At 56.0% G+C, this 13,467-nt stretch overlaps 1 protein-coding gene across 1 annotated transcript in view; it reads right to left on the bottom strand.

Moving 5' to 3' along the window:
- RBM19 (RNA binding motif protein 19) overlaps window positions 1–13,467 on the bottom strand; it is a 120,039-nt gene that overhangs the window by 86,449 nt on the left and 20,123 nt on the right. Inside the window, exons 13-17 of the mRNA XM_082698907.1 lie at window positions 13,346–13,442; window positions 11,652–11,762; window positions 9,373–9,573; window positions 8,229–8,358; window positions 1,221–1,399 (exon numbers count right to left, since the gene is read on the bottom strand). Of these exons, the coding sequence (XP_082555033.1) occupies window positions 1,221–1,399; window positions 8,229–8,358; window positions 9,373–9,573; window positions 11,652–11,762; window positions 13,346–13,442 (718 nt within the window). The remainder of the gene's footprint in view (window positions 1–1,220; window positions 1,400–8,228; window positions 8,359–9,372; window positions 9,574–11,651; window positions 11,763–13,345; window positions 13,443–13,467) is intronic.

The raw sequence follows: 13,467 nt of genomic DNA, 5'->3' as shown, positions 1-13,467 counted from the left end.
CAAGTGACACGCTGTCTTCACCTCTTCCGAGCAATCTGGCACCGCTGGGACCTACCTCTTTACTAAAGCAAACCCAGCCCAGATCCAAACGGACTCCGGAAGCAGCCAATGAGAAGTCCCAGGGTGCATTTCCGGTTGCTCCACACAGTGAATCTTTGCCCCAAAAGTGCTGCTGCTTTGGCCACCATGACCCTGTGCCGTGGCCGCTCTCCCAGCCGGCAAGAGGACAGTCACGGCACAGCCGCTTACCCAGGTGGCCTCAGCGGAGGCTCTGTCCTCTTTTGCCTCCCCAAAAAGGAGACACGGCAATCTCTCCCTCCAGATGCAGGCTTGCCCCCCGCCCCACCCCTACAGCACCGTTTCTCTGGAACTCAGTGGACCTCGTTCCCCCATCTTGAATCCATCTGTGCAATTTTGGAACTCAAAAGAATTTTTAGAAGTCAGTGAGTTCAATCCTTATGGCCACCGTTTTTTTCAGAACCAGTCCATGGCTGTCAGCCTGCTCGTAATCACTGGCATTGAAAAAAAGAAAAAGTGCCAAACCTAGTTCACAGAAATCTCCCACAGTTCTCAGCCCAGCGGGGACTTTGCAGACCCTAATCCTTTGGAACTGGAGGCCCCATTTCCCTATCTCTGGCCAATTCCTTCTCAAGGGCCCCCAACCCCACTCAGGGTAGGACTCACCTGGTATTTCCCAGACAACTACTTGGAGATGCTTATCTTTGCACCCTCTGCGCCACCCCCCAAGAACGCACAAGCCCCCATCCCATCCGTGGATTTCAGGCAGGGCTGCCCTACACCCATTCCCGCGTCTCCTGCCTGCTCCCATCAGTCCAGGAGGTTGTGCTAACATTTGCCACAGAAACAACTGACGGGGCGTGGGGGAGGTGGGGTGGGGGATGGCTTTGTTTTCTGAATGTGCCATGCTAACACACACAGACGACAGCTTTCACACTGCACACGCCTCACCAGCTGCCCTGACATGTCCCCTTCCATGTCTGTGGGTGCCACTCCCAGCCCCCAGGCTGGTCTGCGCATGGCTCAGGTCCCTGGGGGAGATGCCGACGGGACAGCCCAGCAGGGATGGAGGGGCTGGTTGCTGGCTGTGCGGCCCCATATCAGCGTGAACCAGATTTACCAGCCGAATAAAGCATCCAGAATGTTAGCAGACGGGCTTCCCCGCCCTATGATCTCCTTCCCCGTTCTCAGCCATCACTCACTTCCTTCAGGGTCTCCTCCGTCGTGTTGAAGTTGAGATTTTTAATAAACAGAGTACACCCCGGGAGGCTCTCTTCCTCCTCCTCCTCTTCCTCTTCCTCCTCTTCTTCCACCTTCGCTGGACTGTCTGCAGCTCCTCCCTCTGCTGGCTTTTCATCTTCTGGGGTCTTGTTGTCTGGCACTGGGTCCCCCCAAAACACAATACCATTAGATGTCAAACCCATCAAAGGTCTAAGTCCCGGGGCCTAAAGCACAGAACCTGCTAGACCAGAGGGGTTCCGACTCTGTGCGGGAGGCATTGGGAAGGGGCATGGATTGCCAGCGACCGCGGGGTTCTAGCTGCTCTTTGGGGGAAGCTATGGGGAGGGGGCGAGGCTGTCCTGCCTCCAGCCACTCTTTTAAACAGAAAGGAATATGAAACACAGACCAGAAGTCTGAGCCATGGACTAAGCCCTGCTAATGTGAGCCTCAAAATAAATTACTGTGTGAACTGTTCTAGTGAACCCAAAACCGAAGTAACGTGTTACTTCGCAAAAAGTGACACGGAGCGAACTTTCAAATTAAAATGGGACTCAAAACTTAAAAAAATTACAGGACAGCAGCAAAATGTGAACACTGTAAGACCCCCATGAACCTGAGGAATGTTACGTTCAATTAGGATCCCCAACGTACATAACTTCAGGGAGCCACACACTAAGAGTGTGCCTTATCTATATTCGACAACATAAATTCAGAGTTGCACATGATAGCCAAATACTGAAAAACAAAACAAAACAAACAAACAAACAAACAAACAAAAACAAAAAAAAAACCCTACCACCACTCAATACTCATAAATAGGACACTAGGACAGTTACAGCGCCACCAAAGAGTGGGACGGTATGTGTTCGTTAAAAATGATGTTTCTGAGGCATGTGTGAGGACAAACAAGGACGCTTAGGATGTAAAAAATTATGAGAAAAATGAAGATCTGAACTAATAAACAGCATAAACCCAACCACATTCCGAACACACAGCCGAGAGACACACGGGGGAGCGAAAGCTAGAAAGGAAGGCAGAACGTGTCCTGGGTGTTTCTGGAGAACGGGATTACAGAGTGCTGCTGTTTCCAGGCCCCCAGCCCTCCTGTCACTCAGAAGGAACAGCATTTCAGGAAGGGGGAAGGGCAAACAGGAGGCTGTGTATCAGCAGGTGGGTGTGTGGCTGCGGCGCAGGCCAGCCGCGGTGACGTGCGGGGACGTCACCTGGGGGGTGACAGAAGGCTCAGAAGACTGAGATCAGCACCGTGACCTCTAAGAAGTCCTGCTGTGATGAAATGCTTGCAGTTCAACGTCCTCAATGTCCCCAAGTCCCATGATCAGGGTCTGGGGTCACGTCCCACCTCTGCATACAAGCTTCTGAGGCTCCGCCCGCACTCTGCAGAAATCGGGGTCCATCTCAGAGGTTTTTCAAAGTAGTCATGAGACGGCACCCTCACACCCGTGTGGTTCTGAGCAGGGGGCCCGTCCCTCCACACGGATCCAAACCTGGCCCGTCCTGCCCGGCCCAGGCCCCAGGGAGGCAGCTCTGTGAACCGGCTCCCTGCTGACAAACACAGCCTTTCCTCCCACATGCCTGCACTCAAACATTTCAAGCTTCTTGGGGTTCGAATCCTCCCTGCTCACTCTCACACCGAGTACCCACACCTCCTCACGTCTGCCTCCCCTGCCCCTTGTGAGGCAAGCAGAACGCTTGCAAGGCCTAATTAAGCTTCAACCGATTTGTCATGAAACAACCCTTTCAAGCCCCGATGGCAACGGGTGGCCGTGATGATGTCGTCTGTCTCATATGAGCTGAACAGACAGCCTTTGCCCCTCCTGCTCCCCCGGAGGTGAACCCAGAACTCAGACCTTCACTCCAGGACAAAAAAGAAGAAATCAACACAAAGGCTCCTCCCCCACCCAAGACACTAACACAATTTACCCAACAAGGGACTCCATGGTGTGGCTGTTTAAAGTCCACGTTCAAAGCAAAGCAGGGTGGACAGAGTATTGCTAATGATGGGGAAGCGAAGCTATGCAAAAGCTAAGACTTCGGGGTCTGAATGAGAACTTCAGTCGAGCTGAAAACCACGACCTTCAGCAGGGAATGACATTTCCACCCCACTGGCTCTCCTTGCATTTGCCATCTCGGAGATGAAAGCCGGGAGCGGGGGGTGGGGAAGGACAGCTGGGTAGACCCCCCCCATCCTCCCACCCCTGCCCCACACACCAGGCACTGGGCTCGATGCCCCAGGTGCACGGTCTCATTAATGACCATGGGAGCCACATCACTAAAAGTAGGTGGCCTGTAACCAACGCTAGAGGCTACTGCCTCCGAGCCCTAAATCTGAGGGATCTTCAGGTTGGGAGAGAGGTTCACAGAAGACCCAAGAGATTCTTTTTAAAGAGAAGACAGAGGTGGGGATGATGGTGACCAAGAAGGTTCATGGTTAGCTTTAAGGGGCAGCCCCTGCTTGGTACCAGCCAACTGCTGCTATCAGAGGACAGCTCAGGGTGGTCCCACATGCAGTTCTTCCAAGAGAAGCTGAAAATCCACCTTTCGACAGAAAAGCCCGTGGTTTTTTAATCTCAGTAACTAACTCAATGACCTGTGGCTTCTTTACCAGGCAGTGGTCAACCAATAAACCAAGCAGCTCATCGGGCCTTGGTGCAGTGCTCCCTACACCCAGCCCGTGCACAGTCCACCAGCAGAGACCGCCGGCCCTCCCAAGGGCCCAGAATCCAGCTGGTTCCTGGTGTCCCGGGGGCTCAAAGGCTCCCCAGGACAGCAGCTCAGGGGAGCCCAGCCCCATCCTGCCTCCCTGCCCCGTTTCTAAGAGGTGTGTAAAGGGTCAGAGGCACCTACCCCAGAGATGGGATATTTGCGTTTAGTGAAAGCTGAATGAAGCTTATGGTCAGGGTTGGATCATGTCCATGGCAAGTGAGCTGCCCTTGCCCCTGCCCAGAAAGAACAAGGGAATAGTGAAGGCGGCCAGGACCTACGTCTGCCCCAGGTGTGTGGCTGGTCTGGCTCACCGGCTAATCGGTCAACCAGTAGCCCTGACCCCCAACATCAGGGACGAACGGCCAGCTTGAAATAAAAGACATGATTCAATTGGCCTGGCCCTCCTCCCAGAGGTGGAAGCACAAAGGTGTCTGTGGCTTCTCTAAACCTCGGTGTCCCCAGAAACCACTTGCCTGCATCCATAACTGCCCCTGGGATGCTGGGAGAAGGGACAAGATAAGGGAGCTAGTTTTGAGATCTGCTGAAAAGGAGGGGCCTGGAAAAATCCAGGGGCCCACAGACTAGCACAGAGCGGTGAAAAGCACACAGGCCTGAGGAAGGAGTGACCCGGGTCAGTCAGAGTCCTGGTGATGTCACTCAGTAGTGGTGTGGGCCACACCTCAGAGTCTGGGGACCAGGTCCCTGCTGGCCACATCCCTGGGGAGGCCTTTTGCTCCCCAAGTGGCCAGGCAAGGCCAGGCCCGGCCCGGCTGGGGTCCACACCCGCGTCCCTGTCCAGAGAGGTGTGTCGCGGAGGCCCAGTGCCACGGCCGCGAAGCCCAAGGTCATTTTTTTCAAAGCACTTCTGCTCCTGGTCCGAGTGGGGAGACAGAGAAGAGAACAAAAAAGGAGATACTGTGAAACTCAAACAGATGTTTGCCAACAAAATCACCAGGAAGCAGAGAAAGCGGGAAGAAGTAAGGAAGGGAAGCAGGGCAGGGCCAGAGGGTGGGGGTGCGGCTCGGGTTGGGGGAGGATTTCAAAGCAAGGTGGGCTGGAGGGGGCTGGGGCAGGCCGGGAGGATGTGCTTCCATCTGTAGTTAGCACAATAAAACCCAGTCACGCATCGCCACATGGGGCTTTATTATAATCAGGCCGCAGAATTTACTGTGGCCCCCCCCTTCCCAGCTCTGGGCGCTGAAGGCTGACAGCAGAGACTGTTATCAGTTGCAAGCAGCTTTCCAGGACCTCCCCCGACTCTGAGCCCTTTATCTGGAGGTGAGGGTCTTGCTTGTGGGGAGATAAAACACACTGTCCCCCTCCCTCGAGACTGGTACAGAGAACAGGGAGCTTTCCAGAAAGGAAGGAGGGGGTGGGGAAGAGAAAAGCTCCATCCACTCCCCTCCCCGCTCCCTTCCTTCGGGGCCTGAGGAAGTCTAGGGCTTGGAGGCTGGCTGAGCCCCCACGCGATGGATTGGGGAAGCTTCCGGAACGAGGTAGAGGCCTAGGCAAGGGGCAGGAGCAGATGAAAAGCGACAGTGCAGGAGGCTGGGGAGGGGCTCTGTATGCGATTCATGTCAGAAAAGGAACAGAAAGGACAAAAAGAGGCCCAGGAGGTGAGCTCTGTGGGAATGCACCTGGTGACGTGGGCCTCAGCAGGGCTTGAAATCAGTCCAGACACGCACAAGCCCTGTCTGAAATCAGGCCGGCACCCGGGCCCCTCTGCCAGGCTCCGTGGCCTCCTTTATGTGAGTCTCGTCAGCCCCAAGAGGCAGGGCCTGTCAGGGGGAGTCTATGTGGGAGGCTCTCGACAGGGCAGCACAGGCCCCGGGAAGCAGGGCACAGTGGGGCAGGCCGGACTCGGGTACACGGTCTCTGCAAAGCCTCTTCTCCATGAGCTCTAGGATATGTCCATCCACACGACCCACTCTTGCTCCCACTGCGACATCTCAGCCGCCACCAACGGCCCCCATGTGTCCCCCCACCAGGCCTCGTCTGGGGAAGAGGGTCTGCGTGGCACCCACTGGGGTCACCCCGGCTCAGAAGCTGGTGCTCATGGCTGACGACAGGCCGCCCACCCCGGCTTCTGCTGCCGAAGCCACCAGAGACGCAGAGTTTATCGGTGCCTTCCCTGCGGGCCTCACCATACTCTCACCAGCGCCCTGAGAAGTCGGCACGGTCATCATGCCCATTTTACAGATGCAGAAACCAAGCCTCAGAGAAGGATGGCGGCTCGCCTGGGCGCAGGGCTGTGAGAGGACAAGAGAGATGGTAACTTCCCCAGGAGCTCCGAGCGGCACCCTGAGGAACCCGAAGTGCTCGGGGCAGGGCCTGGCACAGCGTGAGCACCCTTGGGTTCACTCAGCACCCTGCACTGCTCTCCTTCCGGATGCTGAGCTCCAGTGGGGAGCCAGCAGAAAGGTCCCCGCCCTGTGGGATGGACTTTCTAACAGTGAAGTCAGGCAGACAGACACCAAGGAAATGAGCCTGTTTACGGTTCCAGGAAGTGGGAGAGGGCTGAAACACAGCAAAGGGTAGCTCGTGGGGCGGGCGTCAATCAGTACCCCCAGAGGGAGCCAGGACTGTCCCTGTAATCGGTGCTGGCACCATCTCGCACCACTCCGACCACTGGGAAGGGGAACGACCGCTGGAGGATGACCCCTCCCACACCACACTCCTACTGTGTGCCCGAGGCTTGGGACACAAAAGCCAGGATGACTCTGCCCCTACCTTTCCAGGCAGAGAGGCAGAAACCCTTCTTCCTGCATCCGTTCACTCCACCCACACACGTTCATGGAGCCAGGCTATGTCTGGGGCCTCGCGGGGGGCGAGGCACCCAGCAGTGAGCAAGGCAAGGGACCACACCAGGACACGTGCAAACGAGTGGGGCCACTTGGCACCAGGCTCGGTGGTCCTGCCAAAGAGGTGGGAAATGGGTCCTCGTTCCTGGCAAGTCTGTGCGCCCGAAACAAGGGCCAGCTTTGGCCAAAAAATAATCAGGTTCAGGAAGAGCAAGTGAAGTGAACGGTGAGGTGGCTGAAGATTTTGGGGTGATGGCTGGTTAAGAAAATCACAGGACTGTGTCAAGAGAAGTCTTCCTGATGGCCGCAGGCGGGTTTTGAAGGGAACCTTAATCCCATCTGAGGACAGAACTAGGTTGGCATCAGGGGCTACTGAAGATTCAGATGGTAATTAGTAAGCCTGAGGACCGGGGGGCCTCCTGGAGCCTCGAAATGCAGAGACAAAAGAACTCCCCTTCCTGACCGGAACGAAGATACCAGACTAGGGGTTCCCAAGTGCAGACAGCCCCAGGAGGTTTATGGACAGTGAGGGCTATTCAATGAAAGGCCTGCTCTTTAATCTGAGAATTCTGCTCGCCCCGTTTTTGCCCTGAGATACCCTTTCTGGGAACGACGGTGGCAGATAGGAGCCTTATTTTCTCAATTCTTATTTCAATACATGGCTAACTCCATGGGGGGCTGGCTAGGAAAGCGGGGGACACTGCTGATGAGCGCTCCTAACCTGTGGGGAACAGGACCACCAGTCCTTTGCAAAATTTTTCAGGTCTTTAATTCTCGGCTGTGGTCATGAGCGCTTCCGCCCCCTAGGGGACATGTGGGAAACACCGCGGGGGCAAGGGCAGTGAGCTTCAGAGGGTCAGGGGCACTGAGCCCTCCCGACTATGCAGTGGGCAGAGGCTGCGCGTGTGAAAACCCTCGCTCTTTGCACAACCATCCCATCAGGAGGGGCCGGTGCTGCCTCGGTGCCAATGGCGTCCCCTCTGCCCCCAAGTGTGAAGCCTTAGCTGGGAGGTGGGCCACCCCCATCCTTGCCCCAGCGTCCCTTCCCTGTCCTGTCCTTGCGGTCCTGGGTGGCTTAGGGACCCTGTGCCACTCCAAGGACCCAGGCAAAAGTGTCTCCTCTGCCAGCCGCCCTCCCTGGCCAGGCACTGGGGCGGGGACATTAAATAAGAAGGCGCCCACGGGCTCTGCTCTAAATCCCTACGGGTAGATTCCAGCGGTCTGTTCAACCTTTAACTGGCAAACTGTAAAGCTGCTACTTTATGCCACGCCTGTAATTTCTACGCTCTGATCTTAAGAACATCTTACATGCCTATCAAACCCGAGTCTGAAATATGCTGGTCTCCGGGACAAATAAAGAACTCTAAACCAAGTATGTGACAGACCACCGCGTGGCGCCCAGCCCTGCTACCCTCCTTCCTCCACTTGCCCACGGCCACGGGACACCCTGATCGCAGCTCTTACGGGTTTCTGGCTCTGTCCTGTCCTCTTCTGCAGGGCCTGCTGGTGGATCGCGGGGTTCCTTCGTCTGCGGGGCTGAGCCGGAGAAGACGCCCACTGGAGCCCACTCCAGGTACAGGGGGGCGTGGTGAAACTGCAGAGATAAGGCGGGGAGGCGCTCAGTTCCTCCTGCAGACGGAAGAGCCTGAGGCTCACAGAGTATGGGCAACTCAACCAGAGGAACGGAGCCAAGAAGAGTGGCACAGTCTGGAACCTTCTGTGCTGCCTGACCCACGAGAACACCACACTCCCCACCACCCTTGTTGCAGCTTGGCGCTCAGGGGACAGGCCCGAGCATCTGTTGTCATTGGACACACTGGGGTCTCCGTGGGTCTTCTGTGATCAGGGAGTGAAGGGGAGTGGGATGGGGAAGCAGGATCACTTATGAACTGCGGCTCCCCAGGAGGAAGCGTGGAAGGGCGGTCAGAACACTTTCTCTCCCTCCCCTGCCTGTAGACCACAGGCAGTGCGTGCACACACGTGTGCAGGCACATTCTTTCCTTTTACAAAACGGACAAACCAGACACTGATAAGCAGTCTGTGGACAGCTAAAGTGCCTGATAGAGAGAAGCTACTCATCTCGGATGAATGGTGCCCCCCCCATAAAGTTATGTCCACATTCCCAAATCCTAAAACCTGCGGATTTGGGATTTTATTTGGAAAAAAAGGATCTTTGCAAATATCATTAAGTGAAGGATCTTGAGATGAGAGCGTCTGAGTTATCTGGGTGAGCCGAGAATCCGAGGACAAGGGTTCATACAAGACAAAGGCAGAGTTAGACCTGGGACAGGGGAAGAAGACCACGTGAAGACAGAGGCAGAGACCAGACAGATGCAGCCACAAGTCAAGGGACACGTGGGGCCACCAGAAGCTGGCAGGGGCAGGGAAGGGTCTCTCAGAGACTTCCAAGCAGGCAGGGACCTGGGTCAGCTGGATTTCTGACTTTGGGTCTCCAGAGCTGGGAGACAATACCCCAGCTCTGCTGTCTCAAGCCCCTGCTTTGCAACCAGCGACCAGTGCCACCAGCCAGGTCTGCAGTGAGGCTGCTTGCTGGTCCATCGCCACCACCCCCCTCTGCCCTCTCCCCAGCAGGCCCCAGCAGCCCTACCTTGGAGTAGGCCAGATGTCTGAAGGCCTTGCGGGCCTCCAGGGGCTCCACGAACTCCACGATGGCGGTGACACCGCCCTCGGGCAGCAGCACGCGGCCCAGGCTGCCGAAGCGGCCGAAGGTCTCCTGCAGCTCAGCCGCCAGGGTGCCTGCCGGGAGGTTCTTGACCAGGATCACGGTCTTGCTTCGCTCGGCCGCCGCCTGCAGGCAGGGAATCAAGACACATGGGGACAACAGAAGGGAGGCTCTCCAGGCTGACCCCCGCGCCCATCTGTAGCTCTCTCTGCGCCAGGCACCCCTTTGGGACCTCAAGTGCCAGGTACTTGGGGAGCAGGCCCTGAGATCGCACTCCCTCAGACATGGTGCTCCAGGGAGAGAGGTGGCTCCTCGGGGCGAGGAGGGGCGAGGGCCCCAGGTCTAGAGCCCAGGTCACACGTCAGCCCCTCCACTTCTGAGCCACGGCAGATTCTGCCAGTGCCCGCCCACAGCCCTCGCTGGATCTTGCGGATTGTCCCCGCCCAGACTGCCAATGGCCAGGATGTGCATCTCGATGCCAGAGGTCTTGTCCTGGACCTGCAGGGCACCTGCTGTCACACATGGGGCAGGCGGGATGGGCTTGCACGTTACTACTGCGGGAGCAGCCTGCGACACTCAGAGCTACATGCGTCCGTCCTCATGGTGCGGTGGGGACACAAGTGTGTAGTGTGAGTTCTGCAGTGATCCCCCAGGCAAACAATAGCCCCCTGCTATAGCAGCTCTTACTGTGATAAGCACACTCTCTGTTGGTCTACCCTTGAACTTTCTCAACCGTTCTCACTGGGCAGTGAGAACCAACCTTGAACCTCTTCAATCTGCCTCTGGGAGAAGCCCCACGAGACACTACGACGGCCCTGGTACGTATATGTACGTCGGTCTCAGCCCCTTCCCTAACGCCAGGACAGGGCGCCCACTTCACAGGAGCCTCGCAGGGAGGGAATGAATTACACACACTAACACGAACCAAGCGCACATCGAATGTGCCACCCTGTAAATGTCAGCGATCAGTTTACTGAAAAATCAAGTAGCAAGGGCACCAAAGAAGCAAGATATTACAGCAAAACTCCTGGTATATAAGGTATCTGAGCAGGAGTCTTAGCTTAGATATGAATCTAACCTGAAACCGTAAGTCAGTTGCTTCTCCTCTGGCCTCAGTTTTCTCATCTGCAAAATGGGCAGGAACACCCATCCTGTAGGCCTCACTGTTGCTGTGAGGACTGAGTCAGGCAGAGGCCATCTGCAGGTGGGAAGGGCTGGGCCCCAGTGGGCTTCAGGTACAACTAAGGCCACAGAGAATAACGGTTAGGGGCGCGGGCTCTGGGGCTGCATTCTGATCCACACCCAGCTGTGGGACCTGGAACACATGACTCAGCTTCTGTGGACCATGATGGGAACACACAGGGCTGCTTTCCTGGGTTGTCACGTGAGGGAAAGGAATAATAAAACACAGATTTGGGGGAACTGTGGGGAGTCCCAGGAAGTGCGAGCCTTCAGCATCCGTATTTCACACATGCATTCGCCCTGGAGGTTGGTCTGGACAGCTGAGAGGGCTACTCGGGGGTCAGAACTCGAGATTTGGTCTGGGCTCCTGCCACAGGCTTGGTATTTGACCTCTAATCCGCCACCCCCACCGCCTCTCTGGGCCTTAGTTTCCTAGCCTGTGAGAGGGAGGGGGGGATGTGAGCAGGTCTCAGGCTTATGGGACTTGGTGAACCATCTGTCATCTAAACTCCTACCTGGTGGAGAAGGAGCATTAGGGGTCCAGACTGCTCTCCTACCTGGTCCAATGAAGGTCTTAACTCACAGACTACAAGGGCTCCTAGTAAGCTACTGGGCGGGGCCCCTGCACACAGCCCCCAAGAGACACCATGTGAGTCAGACGGGCTCCTTGTCTGAGCCCAAGGGATATTTTCTTCTTTAGAGACAATTTAGGGATTAATAATCATCATCCTGGAAAGACCTGATCTTGAGATGCCTGTGTGGCTCAATGGGTTAAGCCTCTGCCTTTGGCTCAGGTCATGATCTCAGGGTCCTGGGATCGAGCCCTGCATCAGGCTCTCTGCTTAGTGGGGAGCCTATTACCCCCCACCCCCCTGCCTGCTTTTCTGCCTACTTGAGATCTCTCTCGTCAAATAAATAAAATCTTAAAAAAAAAAGGAAAGCTCTGGTTTTCAAACCAACCTGAATCTGAAACCCCATCCGTGGGCCTCTAGCCACCGGTGGCTTGCTGACTTGGCACCCACCTGGCTGAAGGAGTCCAGGCTGACCCCGTTGTCCAGGAGGAAGCGTCGTACTTCTTGGACGAGCTGGGTCTCCCCCAGGGCCACACGCACGGCCACGCTGCCCTTGGTCTCCTATGGGAGGGGAGGGGGAAGAGGCCCTGTTAGCTGGCGGGCTGGTGACAGGTCAGCCGTTTCATCTCCCCACAGCCTGAGGAGATGGCTGGGTGGGGCTGGGCCCTGCCATCGCCCCTCGTGGACCCATAGTGATCTCGTGGCTCGGGCTCTGGGTCTCTCACAGTAAATCAAGAGCCCCGTGCCTCCCACTCCAGCTTCACTCCCCACCCTCCATTTCAGCCGAGCAGGCCAACCTCAGCCCCACCTCGGGTCTCTATACTCTCTGACCTCTGCCTACATGGTGCTTACCCACAATCCAATCTCCCCCCTCCACCCAGTTTCTGCCTAGATGTCACTTTGCTGACTGGTGACCCTCACTCTCACACCCTCTCTCCTACTCTGCTTAACCTTCCCAGCCATCACGGGTGTGCTGCACCTGTTTATACATGTCTTCCTTCTCTGGAAGGTTCTAGAAGAGCCAGCCTTCCTGTGTGGGGTGCCTGTGGGATCTGAACTGGCCGCATGCCTCCTAAGTGTCTAAGGCCTGGAGGTGACCGGCCCAACATGGGGGCCACGCGCCACATCTGGCCACTGAACACTAGAAACGTGGCATGTGAGCATCCAGAAGTGCTCAGAGTATAGAACATATGCTGGATTTTCAATACTTAGTGAGAAAGCAAAAGGCGAAGGGATCTTGTCATCTTTCACACCGTGTATTACGTAGACATGGTGTCCTGGCTATGCTTGGGCTATACTGAATTACACAAAACAGATTATGAAAACAAACCTTGCCTGTTTCTTTTTGGTTTTTAAAAAAACGTGGCCACTATGATGTCTGCCACTACACACGGGGCACACATTCTAGATCGAATGGGCAGCACTGACTTGGGAGTGCTGGGCGGGAGGAAATGACAATGGGTCTGTGGTTTATGGGGCAAAACCACAGATCTCCTTTGCTGATTGGCTGGAAAACATACTCCAAGGTTTTGCCGAAGATGGACTTAGCCACAGTGTAAATAGAGGCGTGCACATTTTAAGGAAATTGTGTGACGTAAGGGGGCTGGAAAGATGAATGGGAGAAGTCAGCAAGAATCTGGTTTGACTTCGATGGGAAGAGGGACAGAGACCAATGACTCCCCTTTCTTCGTCTCAAGGATTGCGCCCCCCACCCACAGCTGAGGGACTGTGTGCAACAACACTTGGAGAGGCAGGTGATGCGGTTCAGAGCATGGGCACCAGAGTCTCACAGACCTGTCATCCCATCTGCCTTTTTCCAGGTGCATCACCCTGGGCAAGCTGCTTTGTATCCCTAGGCCTCAGTTTCTTCCCCTGGAAAGTGGGACAGCAGGAGCACCAAGCTCATCGGGCTGTGGTGAGGAGCACCTCACAGCTGGGTCTCTCTGGCTTGGCTCCACACAAGCCCAGGAGAGGCAGGCCTGGAGCACAGAGAGGATACTTCCAGAGAAGGCTCCTAGGATGCCCACAACTTCGGCCTGAGGCCTGGGGCCTGTAGAGGACCCCAGAACCACGGCCCCTCCCCTGCTCTTTCTCCCCTTCTGATCAACCCAGAGCCAGATGCTTCAGACGGGACATCCACTCACGTGGTCAAACACTTGACTCTTGGTGGCACTGTACTTCTGTGCAATGGCGTCAGCCACAGCATTTGGGCCCATGAACAGCGTGTTCCAATTGTGAGAGCTGAGAGGAGAGGCAGAGGCAGAAT

Source organism: Mustela nivalis (assembly GCF_964662115.1).
Source record: "Mustela nivalis genome assembly, chromosome: 14".
NCBI lineage: Eukaryota > Metazoa > Chordata > Mammalia > Carnivora > Mustelidae > Mustela > Mustela nivalis.
This window is presented reverse-complemented; position numbering and strand designations above follow the sequence as displayed.